The sequence below is a fragment of the Micropterus dolomieu genome, unplaced genomic scaffold (genome assembly GCF_021292245.1).
Source record: "Micropterus dolomieu isolate WLL.071019.BEF.003 ecotype Adirondacks unplaced genomic scaffold, ASM2129224v1 scaffold_346, whole genome shotgun sequence".
NCBI classification, from domain to species: Eukaryota; Metazoa; Chordata; class Actinopteri; order Centrarchiformes; family Centrarchidae; genus Micropterus; species Micropterus dolomieu.
In genome coordinates, this window is record NW_025744333.1 from 19,565 (window position 1) to 45,391 (window position 25,827).

Consider the following 25,827-nt stretch of genomic DNA (forward strand, 5'->3'; position numbering starts at 1 on the left):
CCATGAAGACATTTGCTGGGAACAACATAAGGCACTCAAACCGTAGTCTATGTGGAAAGTCCTGTGAGCCACATAACTTGCTTTAAAAGTAATAAAACTTCAGCACAGGAACTAAAAACAGCATTGGTCTTGTTATATATAAAACAGGTCATAAAGACAACATAAGATTTCATACTACAGTTAAAGAAAGCAAACAGAATGCTCTAAATCAACATCAAATCAGTCACATGATTTGATGAAAATAAACTGGGCTCTCTGTATTCTAGCATTAATTGTACAACAGGTATTCTCTCATTCTGTTTAAACTGAAATAATTGAATACATCCTCATCATAATTAAGAATTTACGTGTGGTCAACTATCTGCCAGTAAGTTGTATTTTAGATGAATATTATCAATGAAACATGAGTCGAAATGAATATATAATACATTTAATAGAAATACATAGACAACCAAAATATCTAACTATGTATGCCTTAAATGTCAAAGGTTATCTGGAACTACGGCTCCATTATAGAAAAATTGTTTATGTTGTGATATGAAATAGAAACAAGCTGAATAATATGACTGTTTCATCTGCACTGTCCAAAGCAATGGAGGTCCCAGTGAACTCCAAAACTGGCAAGACACCCTGTCCAAGGTCAGGGTAGTTGTTGCCAAAAATAGTTGACCGCGGCCACATCCCAAGTGCACCACTTTGTATGCTGTTATCTTTGGACACTTGGATTGCAAGTGTAGTCTTAAAGATGTGGCAAAACTGAGTCTCCAGGGGCCGGTGAAAGTGAAAACATGTACCACCTTTTGATACATGTGCTCTTTAAACTGTGGATGCTCAAAGGATCTCAAACCATGTCATCACCAAGAAGCTACTGGTCTGGTTCTTACACAAGATTAACCATCAAGTGAAACTCGATGATGGTGTGTAACAGACAAGATGAACCTCCATGACCAAACAAACCTTGTATGAACTTTGTACATGTTATTTAAATCTACAATAGTGCACAGTAACAGTTTACGTACAACAATTATATTGTAAAAGATGTAGACATGTTAGAGGAAGGCATAGAATATTAAGTTAAACTCTGTGTAGTGAATGTATTGTAGGTGATGTGCAGTGGACCCTGCCTAGACGTGTCACAGCACCAGCCTATCCTCTCCTCCCTCCTGGATGACCTGACCAATAGATGCCTGGCTCTGAGCTCTTATGAAGCACTGCTTCTTGCACTCCATCAGCTGCTCCAGGTCACGCCACATCTTCATCTGCTCCATGTTGGCGCTGTGGCTCTCCCTCACCATCTTCTGCTTCTCGCGTAACTTCTGGAGTCCACAAATTAAAAGAGTGATTAGCAAGAAAACATTTTTAAATGGCACTTGTCTGTTCAATAAGTCAGGTTACTTTATTAAAAAAGGCCAAAATTACAAACACGTTCGCAAAAAAATATTCACTACAATCTACATTACTGGAGTTCTGTAAGTTTCCTTATCCACCCTGCCTGTCATCAGACCGTGTTCTTGAGAGACTACAGGAAGTATTGACACATGGCATCTGCTAGGTCAGTTCTCACCTTGCCAAGTAACTCCTGTTCTGAAATGTTCTTCATGTACACTTCCCTACAAAAGAAGCAGAAGGGTATAATTAAAATGCAAACCATGTTGTGAATCAATCACGGTGTTTAAATAAAGGTGTGGTGTATCAGCATATCTTGATAGAACAAGGTGTGGTCATGAGTCTCTTGACAACTACTGCTGCACGAAAGAATAAAGTGACAGCAGCTAAACTGACTGTAATAAAAGCTTCCAGAGGTAAAAAGGGGTATTCATTTTGTGAGCAGCTTGCTGGTCTGGCTCAGCACGCTCACCTGATGGCCTTCTTCCTCTCTTGCGGATCAGAGGACACGTAAGCCTTCATCTCCTCTGCCGCCCGCTGTATTTGCATCTCAATGATCTGTTGAGGACAGAGAGGGAGAGATCGAGTTTACTGTCACAGTGGGCGTTTGAGGCCAGGTCACATGCAAAATGCTGCAACATTTAGCCACTCCTGCAGCGCCCCTGTGGGTAGCAAGTCACTGTTCAGAGTGTCATTGAAAAACAGTAAAACAGTGATAACAATGCTTGATACCCTCACTGTGGCTAATGGCTATAATGTTTTTTTTTCTGTTTTAAGCAACCGTCTTACCTCTGACATGGAGTTGATGTAATGATATCGGTTTTCCTCCTGCGCCGTCTCCTCTCTCAGTGCTTTCACCTCCTGTGAATGAAAAACAAGATCAAAGACGAATACACTGGATAAAAATACATACATACATTTAAACTGTTGACTATATTCTCTCTAGTAATAACTATACCTGCTCCAATTTAGACCTGTTGCTCTCCAAACCAGCAGTACAACTTTCATACTGCGCCTTCTTATCCTCATATTCCTGGCTTAGTTCCTGTTAACATAGGAATCCGAACAGGCATACACAGGAATGGAGAGACAAATGATTTAACATACTGTATGGGAATAGAAATAAATAGATAGAATACACAATTTTCAACACCCTTGTCATACTCTCAGCACTGTTTCACATCAACATAACATCACAGCTAGCATTTGAGCAGTTTAATTTATATCGCGCTCCTACAAAGTCTATTTATGTCTTCCTGTTGCAGCTCTTCATTAGCTGACATTGCCCAGTAGGATGGAAGAGCGATTCTGGGAACACGTGTAGGAAAATTTAATCCTCTGCTTTAGCTCAGCGATATGTGGGGCTTTCCCATCGTGCATTTTATTTATGGACTATGTAAATTATTCTCAATGGGCCGTGTCTATGATAACCCACAAGCACAATACAAGTTAACTCTTAGTGGCTTGCAGGCACACAGTAAAGATACCACCACTGGTTTTTAAATTTAGGACAGATTCATAGTTTATTATGTTTTTTGTGCAGAATTTGGGAGTCGTTTGGGAGCTGTGAGAACTGTGTTTTTTTTGCACTGGTATAAAATCCTACACCATCGTATATACTATATATTATGGCATTTAAAAATATGAATTTTATCCCTTTTGTAGCTGATAAGCGACTCAAACTCTGTTGATCCCCATGAGAACGACTCAAAAATCTTTATCAACTTCTTCTTCCTTTATTCCTGACTTGTGTGCAAGGGGGGCAGCAATGATTTATTATGGCTGTTGAAGGTCCTTAAAAGGTTATTTAAATGTGGTCAGGTGGCCAATTTCCTTTTAACAAACACTAACTGATATGGTGTGAGAAGCCTTTGAAGTAGGTGTTATAATGCGGGCGATGCTCACCTGACACTGCTGTCTCAGTGACCTCAGTTCTTTTATAATTGGTGCTAGAGCAGACTTCTTCTCCACTATCATAGAGTTTAATTTCTTCACCTGTAAATCCAAGCCAATAACACACACTAAATTAATACTGGGGAAAAAAAACAAAACATACACCTTACAATAATCACAATGTAAATTGAGAGGAAATACACTGCTCAAAATAATTATATAATAATTATAAATATATTAATAATTAATAATAATAATAATTATTAAGGGAACACTTAAATCACACATTATATCTCAATGAAGGAAATAGTTCAAAGTTCCAGATCTTTTGTGTACATTGTATAAAATTTGTTGAGAACAAAAAAAACAACGTTCAATGGAAACCAAAATTACCAACCAACAGAGGGCTGGATTCAAAGTCACACTGAAAATCAAAGGGAAAAAGAATTAAATCACAGACTGATTTAACTTGCGTAACTTTCATCATGGTGACTCATAATGTGAGTCAGTAGTGTGTATGGACCCCACGTGCCTGTATGCACTCCCGATAACATTTGGGCATGCTGCTTATGAGACGGGGGATGGTGTGCTGGGGGATCTCCTTCCAGACCTGATCATGGCATCGGTAGTGCTCCTGGACAGTCTGTGGTGCTACTTGGCGGCGTTGGATGCACCGACAGACAACGTCCCAGAGGTTCTCAATTGGATTTAGGTCTGGGGAACATGAGGGACAGTCAATGGCAGCAATGACTTCGCCATCCAGGAACTACCTACACACTCTGGCCACATGAGGCTGGACATTGTCTTGCACCAGAAGGAACCCAGGGCCCACTGCACCAGTGTAATGTCTGAGGATTTCATCCTGGTACCTAACAGCAGTCAGGATAGTGTTGGCTAGCACGTGTCTGAGGGCCCTCCAAGGATATGCCTCGCCAGACAATCACTGACCCACCGCAAAACCGGTCATGCTAGATGAGGATGCAGGCAGCATAACGTTCACCACGGTGTCTCCAGACTCCTTCACATCTGTCACATGTGCTCAGTGTGAACTTGCTCTAATCTGTGAAGAGAACGGGTCGCCAATGGCAGTCCTGCAAATTCTCTTGTTCTCTGGTGAATGCCAATCCAGCTGCACAGTGCTGGGCTGTGAGCACAGATCCCACTAGAGGACGTCAGGCCCTCATGTCACACTCATGGAGTCTGTTTCGGATAGTTTGGTCGGAAACATGCATAGCAGCAGCCCGCTGGAGGTCATTCTGTAGGGCTCTGGCAGTGCTGCACCTGTTCCTCCCGGGACAAAGGAACAGCTACCAGTACTGCTGCTGGGTTGATGCCCTTCTACCGCTCTGGTCTCCTTGTATCTCCTCCATGCTCTTGAGAATGTGCTGGGAGACATAGTGAAACTTCTTGCAATCCATCCATGCTGGAGAAGCTGGACTACCTGCGCAACCTACAGGTACCGCCTCATGCTACCAGTAGTGACAAGGGATACTAGCAAAATGCAAAATAGAGAGTAATCGAGTAATCAATCAATCAATCAGGAAGGACAAAGAGAGAGCAACCGTCTGTGGACACCACCTGCAAAACCATTCCCTTTATGGGGGTAGTCTTGCTTTTGCCTCTCCGGTGCACCTGTTGTCACTTTCATTTGCACCAAATCATGTGACACTGATTCACGATCACTTATGCTTCCTAACTGGACCGATTGATATCTCTGAAGTTTAACTGACTTGATGTTATACTGTGATGTTATACCCTTCATTTTTTTGAGCAGTGTAGCATTTCAGGCTGAAATGTGTAACTTTGTATACTTTAAAGGCTGCAGAGAAAACAGCAGGTAATGTGACTTTGACTAATGATTTACTGTGATAATGAAAGCAGGCAGCATTATCAAACATGATGAATGGTTCCCAGTAGAAAAAATATGTAAAGTGTCTATAGCCACAATATGGGTTATTTATCAGTATTCAGTAACATTCACATCAGTATCTGTGCCAGTGTAAAGGTGTACTTTAAACTACAGCTTGGAGCATGGCCCTATGAGTGGCAACTATTTCTATAATCTTAAGAATTGACCTTGTACTATTACTGACAACAGAGATCAATGTTAATATTGAAAAACTACAAATCAGTTAGTTTGATTAAAATGCCCAACGCACACCCACACAGGATTTCACTTTTTTTCCACTATTTAGACTTCTGCTAAAACTTAAGTTGGGGGAGTTATGTTGGGAAATTACATGAGGTCACCAAACACCATGGGCCCTTCTCACAGCAGACATTTTGACTTGTTATAGTAGGAAAAGTACAGGGTCGCCCAGACAAAACGTGGTGCGGAAACGGTGGTGCCTTGAACACCCTGTTAAGGTACACAAGCACACTGCACTTCACTACCTTTTTAATACAGCAGTGTTTATAAACATGTCACTGCTGATTGGGTGACACCTCTTACACACCAAACAAGAGAAAACATACCTCAAAGCCTGTTGCGCAGCGTAGCAAACCGGTGCAAAATGTTCTGAGATTGAACGTCCCCCAGGTGTTACTAATGGCATTAATGTTGGCTCTGCTCCTTTTCATTTGCATGTTCTGTTTAGCTCACTTTAGTACCTGTTCTGTCTTGTATCTTAGGTTTGAAAGTGTGAAATATGACAGTGTGACACAACACCTCAACTCTGAAACCAAAGCAGCGATATGGAATTCAGGCATCATTCAGTTTATTAGTTCCACCTGTGTTTTTCCTACTGTGCATGTCAAATGCTTGCATTGAAAAAGGCCTATAGGAATGATAATGGTATAAGTTGTCCTGCCCTAACAGAGTTAGGAAGATACCTCCCAAACACAGTCTGTACAGGCCCATACAGTTCTGAGGGAAGGTCTATTAGCCAAACTAAGTGAAAACACCTGCGTAGGTGCCATGGCTGTGTGGAGGCTTTAAATTCTATAGTCAGTGGGGGTTTTACTATACAATTAATAATGTCTAATAAAATACACATTTTCCATTTCACTAGTCTTTGACTGCCCAATCAATGTCAGCATATGTCTAAGCTTTCCTTGGAAAGACAGAATCTGTAAAGAGATCTGGTGTTGCTGTGTCACCTACAGCAAAATGAAAAAAAACGAGTTTAGGGTGGATTTTACCCAAGGCCCCTTTGGTATAGTTACCATTTCAGACATGTCATCCAGCGTGCGGCCCTTCTTCTCATCCAGCTCACTCTTGATGGCCGACACCCTCTCCAGTTCCTCCTGAGTGTTACTGTAGCCAGAGATACCCTTCTCAGCTTCAACAGTTTGCTTGAAAAATACAACAGAGACGAGTGGATTACTCAACAGCACACACACAAAAAAAATAAATAAATAAATCAGCAATGGAATCAAAATGGTCACCATCAATATGAACCATCAATTCAGTGTTTTTACAATTAAAGTGCATTCTTATTGAACGGTGATTTTAAGCATACCACAAAATGCTGCTTCCACATGAAGCTAAGGTTATCTGCTGAAGCTGTGATATTAAAACTCTTTCTGAACTGAACACAAAAAGGTTTAAATGTCTTCCAATACAGGCAACACTACAACAGCACATTTCAGTAACAGTGCTACCCACTCATCACATCAGTCATTTGACTCTCAATGTATGAATAATTATCCATCTGGAAAAAAAAAAAAAAAATCAGGCTCACACATAAAGAAAGGAGCAGACACGTCGCCTGCTAGACATGTGATCAGAATGAAAACTTTCATTGTCTTAACAAATCCTAGTGTGAGATGCAGCCATCAGAAATAGCAGCTCAGCCTGCGTCAGACAGCCTATCAACAAGTCAGGTGCTGGGACCGTACAGAGGCGTGAAGCCATTTCCAGGAAGGTTCTACCACTTCACTGTTAACACGAACTGCGTGAATGGGGAGATCAAGGGAGAACAGGACATTTCGAATGGCAGCACGAGTGTGGGGAGAGGGGTGGGTGGGATACAGTATGACTGCTACGGGTCAGAGAGGACAATTAGGAGGATTTCCATAGTCCACGTGGAATAAGGAAGATTTAAAAGTAATAATGATAACTCATGCTGCTTTAATGACACTACCAGTGCTCTTGTGCAACTTGGAGCTGCTCACTGAATGAACTCCTAAATTCATCCTCAGCACTCCACCGTGTAAATTGTTTTATTTCTATGACTTATCATTTATCCACCCATCGGCTGTACATATTATTTGTTTATAATGTTTGTTTTTGTAGTATAAAGGGAACTACAAGTCAATCTCGTTATACAACCCTGTGTTAATAAAAAAAAATGCAAGATAATAATGTGTGAGCACTCGCCCTATAGTTATTATGAATTCAATGGACTTTTTGCTTGTGGCTTGTAGCACTATAAAGGATATCTAGACATAATGACATAAAGACTTCATATAAAGGGCAACAAGTAGATCCCATTCCTTTGTTTGTTTTGCTGTAAATATTTGTTTAGTCTTACCAGTTTCTGTTGGACAGTGTCATGCCTCTGCTTGAGAATCTCCTCTGTCCGCTGCAGGACTCCATACTCCACTTTCAGCTCAGCAATTTCCTGACGTTTCTTCTTGTATACTGTTCCCTTGCTGCGCAATTTCATCACCAGGCGTTTTAGCTTTGAAGAACAAAGAAACAGAATTTAACATTACCTTCAAATTAAAAGTACACTTGATTTTAGATTTAAGAGAAGTGAATACTAAACGCTGCTTTCACATGACATTTTGTGGTTTCTTTGCTACACTTGCATTTAGAAAAGGTCTTTAAACCTGCATTAGCTGATTTTGAGGGCAGCAGAATCTGGCTGTAAACACTGCTGACATATTATCCCCTTTTGAGTTCATATAGTGAACAGTTGTTTATTTACACATTTACAGAGCTGCGCTGGTCACCTGATATATGTCAGTCCAATATTGACTCTCCAATAGGTCCTGGTTTGTTCTCCACCAACTCCTGATAATCTGACTCTTTAGCTGCTAAAAGCTTCGTTATCTGTTGGTTCGTCAGTACGTAATGACGCCCTTCACATAAATGTAGTTATTTGATACATTAATATAAAAAATTTCAATTATAACAGCAAAAACAGACATGTATTTTAAAAAAATTTGGTGTTCATGTGCTTGCAACAAGCAAGAAAGTGTAAATGCTTCTTTGGGAAATGCAATGAAAGAGGCATAAATACAGTTTATATTTGACTACTTGGTATCCAGCACAGCTGAGATACTATGAAAGGCCACAGGAGAAGACAATGGGTTGAGCCAGGGGAGGGAAGGGATTAGAGAACAGCAGCAACTGGGGGCCATGCCATGATCTGAAACAGTCACTCGATCCCTTCAGATTCACAGCCAGCTATGTACAGCAAACAGCTTCATCTGGCAGAATAACTGCTTTTAGCTGATGCTCAGTTATTCCCAACCCTGACTGTCTGTCAGGACACAATGAAACTCCTCTACAATGAAGAGCAGCTATAAATGAACATGGACACAGGAGAATAGCCCCAGAAATCACAGAATGTGCTTTGTGTCCTTTGGGAATCCATGAAGCTTGATGTGTGTGTGTGTGTGTGTGTGTGTGTGTGTGTGTGTGTGTGTGTGTGTGTGTGTGTGTGTGTGTACACATTTATTCTTTGTGTATTTTGGGACATCAAGGGCAGACATGGCTGGGAGAGGAATTAGCACAGCAGAGTAACACTGCATAGTGTTCCCGACAGTGTGTCCCCAAAACAACTGCTGTTAAACTGGCCGACAGCTCAGTCATAACACCTCTTGTCTCAGACATACAGTACATTCACCCAAACCTGCATACAGGCAAGTCTATAGAAACATGAATGGTGCAGCAGACACTCCAAATAACTGTGCAGAACAATTACATTATCAAGAGGTTAGGAAGCTGGTATTAATGTATAAGCTGCGCTCCGTAGAATGAAATCCAGAAGAATCAAACTACTGTGTACAGTAGCAGAGTAACTCTTTAGTTACTATGAAGATCACCACAGTATTTAAAAAAAAAAGTGAGCATGTTACTCAGATTGTGTCTTGACTGCAGTAACACTAAAATTAAACCAGTGATGAGGGTGTTTGATAAAGTGGTTTCATGTTACTGACCAACCAATGACGAGCAGATGTAGTCATCCCTCTCAGAGAGACCCTGCAGTTGGTGGGTGGTATGTGATGACACATAACCAGCAGAATGGAAAATACCTCCGATAAAGTGATCATCTCCACCGTGGCTGATGGCCCAAAACTACGGAGGAGTCTGATAAGCTGTGTTTGACAAAACATTTTCCATTAACTTCATTCATGTATACTCTCAAGGGCCCTCTTTGTACCTACAAACAGCCCCCTCTCATCATTTCAGTCAGACTTAAAGGTGGGTCCCTTAAATTAATTGTAATATTTTGGTATCATTGATGTAGAACAACTAAAGTGGCTGAAATACATGTGAGCGTCTGTCTTAGTCCAGTGGTATTGCCAGCCGGTTTCTTTTTAAACATCTCATATATCTTCCTCTCACAAAAACAGATTTTGCTACTTCTCCTCCACTGCACTGCACAGATGATTGCTTTCTTTTCCCTTCCTGTAAAGAATAAACATGTTAGAAGTTATTTTTCCACTGACATTTCACTTCCTCTATCATTTGCCGGAATCAGTCAAAGCAGTTTGTTTCTGCTGCAAAAAAAACAAACAAAAAAAAAAAAAACACCCTCTTTCAGAGCTATGTAATAACCCAGAGGATTTCTCAGAAGATCAGACTAATTTGTAGAAACCAAAAACTGCACTGTAGAGGCCATAAGTATTCTGTGTGTATTGGTTTTGTTTGTTTTAAGTAATTATCTTAAATGTCTCAAAGTATTGTGGTAATAATAAATAAAATGCTATATTTAGCATCATAAATGTTTATGATGGAAAGTTTTTGTTTAACCCAACACAGGCAGGTCAGAGGACAGGGTCAGCAACACCCCTGGAACAAAACGCACGGACAGTAGCCCTACAGGACAAAAGGGGGGAGCAGGGAGAAAGCTGTTGCAGTTTCAGACATGCTGTGACTTTTTTTTTTTTGCCTCAGCAGAGAGTCCGGCTCTCACCTCGCATATATCAACATGCATAAAACGTTCTCATCCACACAGTGCATACGGTCACAGCACAACCGCCATCTTTCAGCATCCCTCTGCTAATACAGAACTGTTGACTCTTTAACTGTAAGAGTAATGTGTGCACAGGCAAAAGAAGGAGTGACTGTGCTCAAGGCTTTCGGATTTAAGCGTCTCAAGATTATTTTTTTCTCCTTGTCAACTGTATTTTTAAACGTGATAGGTCCGAGTAGACCATGCCATGTGTCTGAAAGGGGGGAGTACATCCTCATCACAGGATATAAATAAAGACAGGTTTTATGCCCCATGTCTGTTTAATGTGTCCAGCTGACTTGAGTTAGGAGACTGATTACACTAGAGATTAGGGAAAAGGCCATCTTTCAGGCAGTTTGTCCCGTACATTTCCTTGTTCTGGATATTCTCTGGTGTGTTCTATTTATGGTTCTGCATGGGAATGTGGGGGAGAGTAAGGAAAAGGGATAAGTGCCATTAGACACCGAGTCCCTCTATGTTTGGATAAGAACAAAAATAGCCTCTTGTGTTTTCTGCAGTTTGCAAATCTACTAGGGCGCGCTTAGATAAAGCTCAAGTTTCTGTAGGTGTTGTTACCTCGGACACAAAGAAGAATCATGAATCATTACTGAATTTTTTTTCTTATCAGAAACAAAGCCAGCCATTATCTATGTCCAGCTTGTAAGATCAACACAGCTTCCAGGGCATTCAGAGATGGCTGATGTTTAGTGATTGCATAACTTTGTGACGGCAAGAAGCATTTCCAACAGTGTACCTCGTCACCCCGGATGACCTCTCCCCCATCTGAGGCTTGTGCCTGGCTGGCTCTCTGCCTCAGCTCCCTCTCTGCCGCGGCCAGCTCCTCCCTCGCTTCCTGGAGCTCCTCGGCCTTCGACTCCTTCCTTCGAATGATAATGGAGGCCTGCAAGAGTAATGTTACATTGGATATACAAACATGACAATTTGAGCGACTGTTAACCAGTGGGAGAGGGAGTGCAATTGATCAATGGGGATGTTATTGGGGCAAGAAATATACACTTTAGCAAAGAGATGAAAAAATAGTGGACAGGAGCCAGAGGACAACCTTGTGGGAAAAACAGTTCACTTTTTGGTGTAAACAAGAATGGATATGTAGTACATATTAAAGTGGTACATAGTAGGGTTTATCATAAAAACAGACAACTTTTAACCACAAGGTCTTCCTCAGGACTAAACAGTACTAATATAACCTACAACTTTATGCTATTTTTAAGCACATGAGCACCACTCCTTCATGAGAAGATTGGAAAGAGAGATGACCTATGCAGTGCCATCTCTGCCGTGCAAAATCATCCAATACATTAATGGACTGATTTAAAGGTTCTCTGTGGGGGTTTTGACCTCTAGTAACACGATGGAGCTGTTTTTGTACGAGTGGACCCCCCATGTTTATCACGTGCATGAGGTGAGGCAATACAAAGTCCTGCCAATGGTTTCACACTAATCCACTGATCTACAGGTGCCGGTAACACTCCCAAGATATGCTGCAACATGCCAGCCCACATGGATTTAAACAATGCTTTTCAAATGTTTTATGATCAAGGAAATGCCATGGAGCACACCTGTTGGAGTTCAAGGACAACACAATGGGCTTAGGGGAGTATTACTGAATGTAAACATAACTTTTGTTTGCTCAGAAGTAAACTCCACAGGGCACCTTCTACGTCACACAGCATCGCAGTCCGCACCCAAAAAGTCCAGCTCACTCAGGACAAAATAAGGACAGGACAAAAAAAACTTGAAGGACATCAAAGAAATTCAATAAAGTCAACACCTGTTGCCTGTAAAGGGTGAGTTTGTCATCCATTGGGTCATTTCTCATCATCTTCTTCTCAATCAGCTGGTTTATCTGAGAATCAACTTCTTTAATCTGTGAAAGGGACAAGTGCAGAACACTCAAGAGACTGACACATTGGTGAATTTTGCAGTGCATGGAGGTGCACAGACTTAACAGACCTTGTCCTCCAGCTCCTGGAGATCAGCCTGGCCCATGGCAGGCTCTGACGCTATTTTCTGCAGGTGCTGCACTGTACGCCTCATACTCTCCAGCTCTTTGGGGAGTTTCTCAGAAACCATGTAGGAGTTGATCTTGATCTCCTCTTCAAGCCTTTTCATTAAGCCTGAAAGAGACAGAACTTTTAAATTAAGCACTTTGAGCATAATGCTTTTGAAACCTCTACAGCTCTGATTACTTAAGAAAAGCTGAGTATCACTTACTCATGCAAATTCACTAAGCATATGAAAGACACACCACTACATCACTTGTGTAAATCTTTTGAAATGTAATTGTTAAAAGACAATTAATTATACTAAACAGCAGCGCCCCAATTAGCATTCAATGTACTTTTTTGTGACTTTAATTTTTTATTATTATTATACTTCATTAATAAAATTTGTTGTTCTCTGCCTTTAACCCATCCTAATCAGGCTGTTGTACAGTGCCTAAACACCATTTAGGGGTCCGTGCTGGACACTCTGGTTCTAGAGCCAAGTCCCCATGGACTGAGCTAATGCAGACCCCAATTGTGCAGCTCCACCTTAGTTTTAGGTCATATTAGAAACTGCAAACGTGTAAATCTCTCCTCTGGCTGAAGAGCCCGATACGAGATGAGAACAAAAGGGGACAATTTGAACATCAGATAAGCCTTATTATGGTACTTCAAAGATCAAAGTATAATTAGATGGTCTCAACAGATGAAAGCCTATTAGCTAAGAGACCCTCTAATGCTCTGCTGTGTCCTTGAGCTACCCATCCAGCTGTGTCCTGCAAAGGCAACAGCAGGACACTCACTTTCTGGATTGGCATCTGCTGCTGCCTGTCGCAAATCCTTCAACTGCTGCTGTGATCTCTGCAGTCTCTGCTCTGCCTGGAACAGCTGAACACACAAAAATGATTACTAATACAGGTAATGTGGGAGTTTTGCCATTACCACTGATAATTTGTTTGTTCAACTATTTTCATTTGTGATTAACCTTCAAATCATATTCTTGATTAGCACATTAATTGTTTGGAAAATAGTGAACAATGCACATCACGTTTTCCTGGCGTACAAGATTACATTTTTAAAATACTTGTTTTGTCCCAAAGCTATTCAATTTACTATCACAGAAGACTAAGAAAAAAGCAATTTGGTCTTAAAAATGACAAAGTGATGAAGTGATTGTCAAAATAGTTGCCAATTCATTTTCTGACAAGTGACTGAGCTGAAAGCCGTCTGGTCACACTGTTCACACCAATCTGATTCTTCTGCAACTTTCTAATCTCTTGAAAAATGTTTGTAGAATATTTTTACATTTATAAACCAAAGCTTGCAGAAGGATGAAAATTAATTATTTGAAACTTTTCTGTTGTTGATGTCTACATGAAACAGGGCAGCAACTTTACAAAAGATTATCTCAATTATCCATTAGTCTGCAGATTACTTTAAGTAATAGTGATAAAATAGTAAAAAAATGCCCATTGCAACTTCTCACAGACCAAGGTGGTGTCCTTAAATGTCTGGTTTTGTCTGACCAACAGGCCACAACCCAAAGATTTTCGGTTTACAATTTTATAAAACAGAGAAAAGCAACACATCCTCTCAAATTATCATCCTCTGAAACAAGAGAATGTTTGAAAATGTTTCACTATTCGTGCTTGAAAAGTCATTGAAATTATTAATTGATATCAAAATAGCTGCTTTTTCTGTTGATCAACTAATCGATGAATTGACTCATTGTTTTAGCCCTAATATCAAACAAGAAACAAGGGCCAAATAATAGTGTGAGGTGTTGAAAAGTCTTAGGGCATAATAGTAAGCCAATAAACTGAGAAGAAAAAAACAGCGGAAAAACACCTGAGATTCTACAGGTTCATTTTTCTTTTCAAAAAGCCCAGCAGACAGCATCTTTTAATGATGGTTGATGATGTCTTATTAAATTATACCAAGGTGAGCAAACATGATGATAAACCACAATTAACAACAAGCATTTACTTGGTTCTTTTGTTCTTGCTTCTGGTGAGTCAGTGACTCCTCTCTCTCCTTCTCCACTCGCAGCTGTCTGGCCTGTTCCAGCATCCGTTGATGGTTAGACACTGACTCCACCTAGTGGAGGATCAACAAGTTAATACGACGACTTCAGATTGCAGGTTGTCACATGGTAAGCAGAAATAAGCAAGCACCTCAAACAGAGTCAGGTTTCACCTTTTGGCGGGAGACCTATTAAATCAACACCTCATTACTTCACCGCCTTGCTAAGACAGCCTCACAGCCTGTCAGATCCCTGTCAGGTCTTTTATAGAAGCTGATCATTTATGTCTGGGGTCATGTTGTCATTCCTCAGTGAATCCTAAAGCCTTCCAAGGATTAGAAGAGAGATGCAGCCTCTCGGAACAGTTTGCCTTACCCTCTTCTTCAGCCTCTCCACACGTTTGATTAGTTGGTCTTTCTCCTCCTCCATTGCACTGATGTCCTGTTATTGGAGAAAAGGGGCAATACCTTACTGAATTACATCAGCTAAGCTTGATAAGTTGAATTATAATGTAGTGACATGTGTGACAGGCATAGGTATAGTGACAGGCTATGCTGAGCAACGCTTATCATCAATAACGTCTAACAAAAAGGGATTATAAAGAGTCATTGAGTGTTTTTCACCCTTCTGATTTCTGATGTGGAGAAGCCTGACGTCCTCAGCTGCTCACACTCTTTGTGATACGTCTTAAAACCTTCCACCAGCTCTTCATACTGTGAACACACAACATTAGTGCATAGCCTCTCTTGTCTTTTGGATTACTGGCTAAAAAACTAGGAAATTAAATGTTTATGATATATTGGCAACCTGGTGATAGGTGTCATTGATAATGTCATCCTGCAGAAACTCTGCAGGCACCTCCAGTTTGACAAGAAAGCGAGCTAAATAAGCCCTTTTCTTTAGTTCAGGGACCCTCTGTAGCAGCCAGTGGAGGATAGGGTGGACCACGGGCTTGCTGCCAATCACCAAACCTTGTCTAAAGTTGCTTCTGCATGAGGGAAGGAGCACATGATGAGAATATCCCTAGAAATAGACATGTTTCAATTCTCATGGAATGTCATTACTTACACATCAGAGGGGTTGCCCGGAGGTTTGTATTTCAGCATCCCCAGCAGAGCACACATCCTCTTTATGGTTTGTTCAGGCATTTCTTCACGGATATCTATAGCTTGCTAAAGACAAGAGTGGCCGTATATTGCGTTAGTTCAGATTATCTCATGAATGCCAGACCCAGGCTGACATTATACAACATTTTGCACTGACACAAGTAACAGAAGTCTGTACAGTCCTTGAAGATTGTGTCCCACCTTTGGGTCTATTTCAGCCAGAACATCGTTTAAAATCTGCAGCAGCTGCATCGGTTCGAGGGAGTCAAACGTGATGAGGTTAAAGTTTTTCTTGAACGGGTCCTTGTTAAGTTGTTCAACGATGAATTTCAGCTGCTCACTCATTTTGAACGAAACGTGCTTGCTCTAACGTTCAGTTAATGAGTCGTCTTCTTTGCTTGGTTTAGCCAGCTAACGTTAAGCTAACTAACATTAGCTCCCCAATCCAACCTGCAAAGAAACCTTTTATAAAAACAACCAGCCCGACTTGCTGGTGACTGTGGCTAACAACTGTTTACAAATGATAAAGACACATGCCCGGTAAAGTTGTTAGTTCGTCGTGTTAATTCCTCAGTTTGCTAGTTAGCGTAGAGAAAAATGCAGCAGCTGTTTAAGAGCCCCATGGAAACCATATCAAACGCGAGTTGGTTGCTAACAGGAAGTAGCTTTGACATTTTTAAGACCGTTGTGTTGCGCTATAAGTGCGCAAATTACCTCTGGCTCAGACAGGGATGTACACACCTGTGAGTACAAAATTGCTGAAAACTCATAACGTTGGTCATGGAAAAAATAGTGCTTACTACAACAAACACCCCTGACCTGCCGTTGTGTGTAGTTAGAATTAACTTGTTATAACGCTAACTTTTAATGACTGCTAGCTTACATATTATTTCCCCGCATCTAAAAAGTATTTCCCCTGAATTTAAATATCTTAAGGATTAAAGCATGTTCAATACCTACCTGCTAAAAATAAACTAAAAGTACTTACTGCTTGGTTGATGGATGCGAACTGCTCATCCTCTTTAATGTGAAGTGACATTTATGTAGCATCGCGTCGCATTTAATGCAAAAAAAATGAACAATGGTAAAAACAGCTATTCGCTTATAAACTGCAGCATTAACACGTCTAGGGCCATTTATCTGAACTGCGCACAAATCATGTAAGTTAGTGACCCGAGTTGAAAGGAGATGTATGAACTCATCCCACTGTCAGTCTGAACTTTTGAACCGTCAGATGGCGATGTTTTCACAAGGAACGGCTTCAGGTTGATTGCAACACAATGAACTTTGGTAGGATGGTTGGTAGTGTCCAGAGCATAACGTTCACTGAAAGGACAAGTGTGCTTTGTCAGAAAGGCACATATCTGGAGACCTAAGGCTGGACAGGGGGACATAGGCTATTAGGGTCGTTGATTTCTTATCTTAAGGGGGGTAAAAATCAAGGCTGAATTTGAACAACCAACAAAGGAAAGACGGTTTGAAAGACGGGACCTCGTTTTTCTTCATCCACCTAAACTATAACGGCCACAAGACAACACTTTCCTGCACAAAGCCCTTCTCGCCACAACGTGGGACGTTTTCTGCCTTTAAAGGGTCGGTTTATCTCCCTTATCAGACCGTCTTCTAACTTTGCTGGCAGCGGTTTTCCTCGGGAAATATGTTCTGGTGAATTTGACAGTTGTCGTAATCAGCTTTACCTGGAAACTCCGTTTTCGATTAGAAACTGCATTTTGACAAATCATCCCTTTAAAAAAAAAAGGATTTGGAGTAAATCACATCCATGTAGCCCCTCCTCTTTCTGCTGCAACTGTAACGCTGACGGAGAGCCAAAACACGAAAGAGCTTCGAGTCAGTCTGACACCAAGGACAGAGGATCTCCAGAGAATAGACGAGCACAAGAAGGGATCAAGTGCGAGAATTAGGATAAACTCGCATTTCTTGGACTATGTCAACAGGAGTAAAGAGACTCGACCAGTGATCTTGCTTCTGTAGGATTTTATTCCTGTGTTTTGTGAGTATTAAACTGAACAGGTTATCTTCCCTGTAAAGTGGATCCTTCCGTCCTCTGGAGTGGATCCTTCCTTCCTCTGTAATAGCACTATGCAAGCTTTAAGTTGTAAAGAGTTAGGTCCAGTTCATGCTTTAGGAATGTATATGATTGTGTTGTTAGTTGATTGAATAGTTTCTATCACAGTAATAACAATGGTTGAACCGGTTGGATTTGTGGAGGCATGGAGAGCCCAGTTCCCTGAGTCTGATCCCCCTTGCATGGAGATGAATTCAATGGGGGACATTGAACAGGAGCTGGACAAATGCAAGGCATCTATCAGGCACTTGGAGAAGGAAGTAAACAAGGAGCGCTTCCGGATGATCTACCTGCAGACTCTGCTTGCAAAAGAGAGGAAGTCTTATGATGGCCAGCGATGGGGATTTAAAAGGACACCCCAGATGAATGCTGGAGACCTGTCCACTGGGCCAGACTGCCAGAAGTCCCATGTTGATGAGGCACCAGTGGAAGAGCAGCAAAAGAGAGTGCCTGGCAAGACAGCCAGGTGTAAACCACTTCCAGAAGGAGAGGTGGGTGGGGTGTCATCCGTCCGCCAGGAGTCAGAGATTCCTGATTTTCCGCTGGGCACAGGCTCGGTAGCAGCTCTGAGATCCAACTTTGAGCGCATCAGGAGAGCCAACTCTCATACAGCCGGAGATGGCAGAGGGTTGTCAGTGATGGGCGGCCAGGACAAACCTTTCTATGTGAACATGGAGTACCATCACGAGCGAGGGCTGGTCAAAGTCAACGACAGGGAGGTGTCAGACAAGATCAGCACCCTGGGCTCTCAGGCCATGCAGATGGAGCGTAAGAGATCCCTGCACTCGCTCCCAGGGAACCTGTCTGCCGCCACGGGGGACATCAGCCATGCTGTTCAGAGAGGCAGATCCACTGAGGGGAACTGCAGCTACAACGGGTCATATGATGATGCTGAGGTCATCCCACACTTACTGAAAGACGGTGTGATCCGTTCCACTGGGGGAAAGGCTGAGTGCCAGCCTTACACTAGTGTGTATGTTGGAGGAATGATGGCTGACGGGGACACTCGAGTCATCCACATTAGGGACCACAGCCTAGAGGAGGATGCACACCTCACCTGGCCGAGGCGCTCCTATTCTCCCGGCAGCTTTGATGACGTAGGAGGAGGGTACACACCAGACTGCAGCTCCAACGAGAACTTAACATCCAGCGAGGAGGACTTCTCCTCGGGCCAGTCCAGCCACGTGTCTCCCAGCCCCACCGCCTATCAGATGTACAGGGAGAAAAGTCGCTCACCTTCCCAGCATTCCCAGCAGTCCTTTGAGAGCAGCAGCCCACCCACACCCCTGTCTCAGAAACGTCTGAAGCAGCAGGTGATGGTGTCTGAGGCCTCTGTCATCGGGCTCCGTAAAACGGGCCAGATCTGGCCCAGTGATGGGGACTCCACCACGTCCAGCAGGACCTCTCATGACAACAGTGTTCAAGGAGATCTGGGTAGGTCTGCAAGGCACACTGCACAGCACAGATGTTCTTCAAGCCTTTCATTTTCAGGATTAAAACAGCAAAGTATTCTAATGGGTAGAGATCATAAAGTACTAAAAAGCACATAAAAGGCCCTCTCTAATCACTGTCTGAAAGATGCCTGTGCTTGCCCTGCCTGGCCTTGATCCTGAATAAGTCACTGATGAATAAAACGCACCTGCGGCCCTTTTAATTAAGTCCTAATATTTCGAACATATACGCTAAATGCATGTAAAAATGTTTCATGAAGCTACGATTATGCACATTTCTTGTTGTTTTAGCAATTTCTTGGGTTTCAGCAGAGTTAGTTAGCTTGAGGGGACCTATTATGATTGAAGTGGGCTACAAAAAAAAAGGGAAAAAGAGGCCACTACAGAATTCATCTTCTCCTCTCGTTAATGAGAATTTTATTTTATCTCCCTTTATCCATATTGAGTGCGTCAGGAATGTCAGCCCATTCCAGTCAAGCCTGATTAGCCTTTGCACAAAAAAGACTAAACAGGTTTTCACCAGCCTGCCACGAGGGGGTTGGGATTGACAAGATGGACTTTAAATACACTGATTCTTAATAGTAACCCAGTGGTTTTGCAGTTCTTTCAGGAGTGTTTTCTTTACCCTTTGTAAGCAGGCCTGCCTTCTCTTTTTCTCCCCCTTCTGCTCTTTGCCCGCTGAGTGCTGCAGCACTCTCACAGAGATGCTCTGGCTGAGACAGCGACTACCCCCGGGCTTCCCAGCCTCTCGGCCCTGTCCACACTGACTGTTTTCGTGTCAGCACACATCAGTGTTGTTGTCCTTGGTGCCGAGTAATTAACTTAAAGGGGTTTGTCTAGCGTGATAAATTTAGGGAGCCTCTTTGTTACGGGAGGTGGGTAGGAAAAGCCCTGACAACTCACTTAAAAAAGCGAATCGAGGGGCTTAAAGTGTGTCATGCGGCTTCCAATCAAAACGCCTGCCATCAGTGTTTCCTGTTGTTATGTGTGAACACAATAGGAGAATCACTCATTGAGTACGAGTATTGACATGACAATATAACAATGTTAAGTGGGATAACGAGAGTGGTCTGGGCAACTTCGTAATGCCAAGGACAGAAGGAGAGGCGGGAGTGAGTGTTCCTCAGCGAGAACATTTGTCAAAGTGAATGACATGCGAGGACACATATTGTTGCTGGCTGAGGCCAAAGAAGGATTGGGATACAGAGCGAGTATTAGGATTGGAGCTGCAAAATTGTCTGCCTCTACCCAAAAAAAAAGTGTTATCCACTGTGGGTCAGATTAAGCAGATGAGCAGAATAGTGTGTTGTTATATAAGGTGATCCAGTCCAAAGCTCTTTGACACAAAGCATGTGACAAACAAGCAGATAGTCCGTGATATAATCAGCATGCAGTGTAAACTCGGATGACTGAAATGTCCAAATCCATTCGACCTGGGTCAGTACTACTGTCAGGATTTTTCTTGGTCACACTCATAGCTCCTTCTTGTGGAGCAATACCTAGGAGCAGAACGTTTCTATTTCTCCAAAGAATTTATACATTTATGAGTCACTTGCTTGAAAAAAAAAACCTGGAGGAAAACCTGTTTTCACTTGAATGATATTAAAACTACCTTCCAATGATTCTGCATTGCAATTCCATAAAGTTGGGGGACTTGTATAGACAGGGCAGCACAGGCAGAGATGTCCTGATTTTTAGTCCCAAAGTAGCCTACATTTCCCATAATGCAACCACTATCATTTTTTGCTAAACCCTTTATTCCACGTCTTTCAAGCTCCATGCCCCCAGTTTGTAACGCAGGCATTCTGCATTCTAATAAATTTGACTAAGCCAGTTACCCAGATGAAATCATGATGACATCATCCGGGGTGATTTTTCTCATATTTGACAAAGCTCCTCCAGAGCCACCTAAGATACATTAAGAAGTGTTAACTCAAGGACCACTTACTAGGTTTTTCCAAAGCTTTCAACTCAAGACATCTCGAGACATTTCGCATTTGTCATGGAGATGAAGACTGAGATGTGGTCGAAAGCTCTGGAAAAAGGGAATAAGTGGACCTTGAGATATGAATGTATTCTTTTGTCAAACTACTGTTTCTATGGTCAAGAATAATCTTTCGCGCTCATTAACCACCTGTTTTCACAGGGTGAGTAGTACGTCTTGTGATCAGTAACCAGATCTTTTTAAGTGTAAATTCTGTGGAGTTCCCCTTTAATGTACCCTGTCCTGTTTGACACCTTACGTTAAAAGTTTTTGTCCAGAGAGGACTTGTTGCTGACAGAATGGGACAGCTGCCTCGTGTGGACCTTGCTTTGTGGATAACCAGAAGTCTGGATTTATTATTTTCTGATGTTGAAATAACATTACTGTGCACGTTGCTGGATTAGGCCTCTGGCAGCGAGCCGGTTGGAGGCAAGTTTTTGCAATAAACTGCTCTTTCTTGTGGTGAGTGACTTTCAGGGAGCAGTTGGAAAGTTTTTTTTTGCTGTATTTATGATAAAGCACTGCGGCATTCCCTAAAATCTATTAAATCAGCCTAGTAAAGCTAACTTAATCTCAGTGTATGTAAAGACGCTTTGTGATCCAGTTAGCTGAGTATTGTGTAACTATTCAAATATTCCTATTCCTAAACTGTACAGTACAACATACGTCACACATGTCTAAATTAGGCTTTCTGGACGGTAAGATTTGGTGTGTATGGTTTATTTACTTTATACTTTTGCACCCTGTCATGGAATATGTGAACGCTGCAGCAGACAGAGAATTGACTTGGTCCCTGCTGCTGTTGTGTGAGTGTCTCAGTGTCTGGCATGGTTGCAGCATGTCGCTGCCTGGGAAAAACACCTACTGTACTAACTGACTGAAACAAACCCGTTCTTTTCCTGCCGCTACTCAGCTGCATTGCCGCGTGAAATCTTGAAATGGTCAGTCTAAAATTGACACATCTCAAGGGATTTTTTCTATGAATAGAAGAATACGTGTTGTCTCCTGGTTTCTGGTTATCTAGGCCATTTGTCAAGCCTAGCTGCAAATAGAGCTGCTGATTAGCTGTGGGCCTTTTAAGAAGGCCAACTCTCTGATGGGTCTATTTTGCCATAATTAATTATCATCATGACACTGACATGCCCGTGGCCACAGCTTTGTGCTGTGGCTGAGGAAGGGCCTGAGTGTGTAGACTGTCTCATGGTTAAAGTATTACAGTGAGAGGGCATAGAGGAAGAGGTCGGCCAAAAGGGACATAATAAATCTCACCATTAGTTTAATCGTAATCCCTCTGCAAAAATCAGGAGATTGTCTTTTAGGATGCATTTAGCTGAGCCTGCCTCGGTCAGGGTATGGCACTGGCTCTGTAGGTAGACAGGGCTGCCTGGGAAGGATGTGACATTAATAGAAAGTGTCTGTCTAAAAGGTGATGAAGTCTGTCTGAATGTCTTGGCTTTAGTCCAGAGGTTGGCACTACTTGCTGCCTCAGCGGGAGTCAAACCGGTGCTGATCCGCACTCCTGGTTAATTGCAGACTCATGAATATTTGAGGTCCCTTAAGGAAGCCCAGACAAGCCTATCCTTGTACCTGGATATCAACATCTGAGGTTTATTGGTCAAGGAAGCTAAATAATTCAGCCTCTCCCTTTCCTATGGTAAGTGTAGGCCTGCAAGGCAGCTCTTGAGGGCAGCCAAGTTTGCCTCTGTGTGTGTAAGTAAGACACCTGTTCTTCTGTGCAGTGTACTGGGTAAAGTGGTCAAAAGCTGGCAGGCCATCAGTACACCAGGCCAGGCATTGCCAGCTGCTCTTGCAGTAAAAGAATGAATAGACCTTTTGTTCCTTCTTATCAGAAAACAGAACAAAAACACTTGTTTAGAAACTATGCAAGATTGTTCACACTAGATTATCCCATTAGCTCCTCTATTCACATACTAACATTCGGGTTTCCATAGATAACCCTTAATAGAGAAAAAAAAGCTTTTGCATGTTTATAAGCCTGCAGGCCTCCCCCGGCTCAGTGATCCTCCCTCGTGCTCGGCATCAGCCCTCTGGTCTTGCAGTCTCAGCTCCCCTCCCTGGTCCCACTCAAAGGGCCCACTGTGCTGCTGGCTGGCAGGCCAAGTGTTTATGGAATGTCTCAGCTGCTTGTGGGTGTGGGGGGAAACAGCTAATGAAATGTTAAGTGTAGTATGAGTTCACCTCTCTCACTACAGACTGACCCGTGGAGCATGTTGTGTCACTGGTCAGTTTGATTTTTATACTCCAGTATGGGATCCTACATTTCCCATAATGCACAGTAGTGTCTCTTAATTTGACCCTCTCTGCCAGGCAAACTCCTAAGCCCCCAAATTGTAATGCAAACGTTCTATTATAAACTTGCAGTCTCCAAGCCCATGCTGAGATAGCCTTGATGACATCACTATGATATCATTAAGGGTTATTTTCTTGACTCGACAAAGCTCCCCCAGAGCGACATTATATAGCCTGAAAAAATAAACTTCATGCCCACAATTTGTAATACATGGTTTCTGTTATACATTCATATTGTCCAAGCCCAGATAACCCTGATGACATCATTAGGGTGTTTCTCTGGGATTTAATGAAGCTTCCCCAGAGCCATGGAAGACATGAGCAAAATAACTGTTTTCACAGCCGCATCATTTTAATTATTAATTTAATTATCATTTTAGCGAAACAAAGCAAATGATTTTTGAATATCTGATCATTTGATTCATTCTACTCTCAGCCTACACACTGTTAGCTTTAACCAACTTCTTAAGTGCAAACATGTGCTGTAATACCTGTGTTGCTAGGCAGAGTATGTCTGAGCCAATCACATTAAAGCACATCAGGTGAGGTTTGTTCACTAATATTTAATTCTATTCAGACATGCATATTAATATTTGATCATACCTGGAGGTCACTGTGATTTTTCATGTGGCTGATTAAATTTCTTAAGTGCGTTCATCATGAGGCTATGTATATGGCTAAAAGTGGCCGGGCTCAAGTACAAATTATGGAAATGAGAGTAATTCCCTATTAAAATAACAAAATAGGACTATATAGCTACTGTACCTCATTAGACATGCTTGTATTCCCTTCTGCTTTTAAGCTAATCTGTGTATAGCCAATGCATGCGTGTGCACCATTGTCTATGTTTATTTTCACAGACTGGACCAATTATTGGGCTTTGATTCTCTCTTTTATTTAGCACATTACAAGCAGTAGTCTGACCACCCTGAGCTATTTCAACACACGCTGATTAGTAGGTGTGCTGGGCTGGGCGGCCCAGTTCTGACCTACACTGCTCAACGACTGGCACTAATTTTAGGCTGCCTTACAACAGATCAGAGGCCAGTGCTGGTGGGCCTCACTGCCTTCGCCGGCCCTGTGGTTTAATGGGCCTCCCAATCCAGTAGACACTTCAGATAGCCCAGGATGGGAATGTGTTGGCTAACATTTTTTTTTGCCAAAACACACAGCCGGTGTCTGCATTTGCCACAACAGATGCCCCAGTTACAGTACAAGGTTAAAGGGATACTTTTCCAATTTTATACGTCAATTTATTACTCACAGGGAGTACTATACAGCCTGTTAATACAGTTGTTTTAATGTCTTTTGTGGCTCTGGAGGAGCTTTGTCAAGTCTGAGAAAATTACTCATGTGGCATGTGAGTGATCATGGCTCTAGGGGAATGGTAATGTCAGTCTTCTGGTAGATTGGACTGTCCATCCCTTTGTTCCAGACTGAACTATCTCAACAACTATTGCATGTATTGCCATGAAAACTTGCACAGACATTCATGGTCCCCAGAGAATGAATCCTACTGAAGTTGGTAAACCCCTGACTTGTCTTCTGGCGCAACACCAAGGTTTTGAGTGAGATGTCTCGACAACTGTTGGATGGATTGTCATGACATTTGGCACACACATTCACAAACCCCTCAGGATGAACTGCAATAACTCTGGTGATCCCATGTATTTTCATCGCTATCATCAGGCCAAAATGTTTATTTGTCCAAGACTTTGGTTTATGATCAAATACTAAGCCTAAGCTGTTTGTACTGCAGAATTGAAACAGATAAATCTGTACACCAAATAGCTCCCACTGGAAGGATTTATTAAGCTAGCTTCCTCAGACTTCTCATACAGAGAGTCGCCATCTTAAGTGCCAATTAGCAAATGTTAGCATGCTAACACACTGAACTGAGACGGTGAACATGGTTAACATACCTCCTAAACATCAGCATGTTAGCAGCGTCATTGTGAACATGTTACCATAGTGACGTCAGCATTTAGCTGAAAGCACACTGAGCCACTAACATGGCTGTAGATTCTTAGTCTTGTTAACAGAAAGCCTGCATTAGAAACAGGGGGCGTGGAGTTTGAAAGACATGGACGTTACTTAGTATCTATCTATCTAAAAAACGTTTTGGAGTTGCATTTTGGTAAATGTAGGATTCAGTATCTTAACCCATACTAGGGCCTACTACAGCCTCTGCTGCATCCATTTTTTTTATCTGTCTCTGGCAACTCAATCAGTTTTTTGTAAGTGCAACATTTTGTGGATGCCTCATTAACATAATGGCTCAGAATCAGAAATATACATTTAAAGAAATCATGTGGCAATGACAGGATTTGAGTGCCACCACGCAGATCAGTGACAGACAGTAGTGTTGGATTCAAGTAGAATCTTTGTAGTCACCAAAGAGTCATTGTAAAGTGCAATATAGATAAATCTGTCAAGATATTTCCACTTGTCA

The 25,827-nt window shown here is 42.0% G+C and overlaps 2 protein-coding genes across 3 annotated transcripts; one reads left to right on the forward strand and one right to left on the reverse strand.

The window, feature by feature from the left end:
* Positions 1–414: 414 nt before the first annotated feature.
* ift81 (intraflagellar transport 81 homolog) lies at positions 415–16,730 on the reverse strand. 2 transcript variants are annotated; one of them, XM_046043492.1, is made up of 18 exons: positions 16,533–16,730; positions 15,507–15,610; positions 15,246–15,426; positions 15,062–15,151; positions 14,814–14,879; positions 14,402–14,512; positions 13,219–13,303; positions 12,384–12,547; positions 12,202–12,297; positions 11,164–11,310; positions 7,755–7,904; positions 6,445–6,573; positions 3,292–3,381; positions 2,345–2,431; positions 2,176–2,247; positions 1,859–1,944; positions 1,565–1,610; positions 415–1,316 (listed from the first exon to the last, which is right to left on the reverse strand). In XM_046043492.1, exons 1-18 carry the CDS (start codon positions 16,581–16,583, stop codon positions 1,134–1,136), a joined length of 1,938 nt encoding a protein of 645 aa, XP_045899448.1. In that variant the 5' UTR covers positions 16,584–16,730; the 3' UTR covers positions 415–1,133. The 2 variants fall into 2 exon arrangements, with proteins under 2 accessions (XP_045899448.1, XP_045899446.1); XM_046043490.1 differs by lacking the exon at positions 16,533–16,730 and adding an exon at positions 15,746–16,265.
* On the forward strand, positions 15,569–19,064 carry LOC123967397 (breakpoint cluster region protein-like; the record flags this gene model as incomplete). The annotated part of the gene is made up of 2 exons (XM_046043489.1): positions 15,569–17,555; positions 17,739–19,064. A coding segment is annotated over exon 2 (1,318 nt), but the record flags the coding sequence as incomplete, so codon positions are not given.
* Positions 19,065–25,827: the final 6,763 nt, after the last annotated feature.

What these genes read in the sequence shown, in the direction of transcription:
- ift81 (XM_046043490.1), bottom strand. Translation starts at nt 15,889, where the DNA reads ATGAGTGAGCAGCTGAAATTCATCGTTGAACAACTTAACAAGGACCCG. An exon ending in AGGTCATCCGGGGTGACGAG is followed by an intron (nt 7,905 to 11,163) that starts GTACACTGTTGG and finishes TGTTCTTCAAAG; the next exon opens with CTAAAACGCCTGGTGATGAA. An exon ending in ACACTGTCCAACAGAAACTG is followed by an intron (nt 6,574 to 7,754) that starts GTAAGACTAAAC and finishes GTATTTTTCAAG; the next exon opens with CAAACTGTTGAAGCTGAGAA.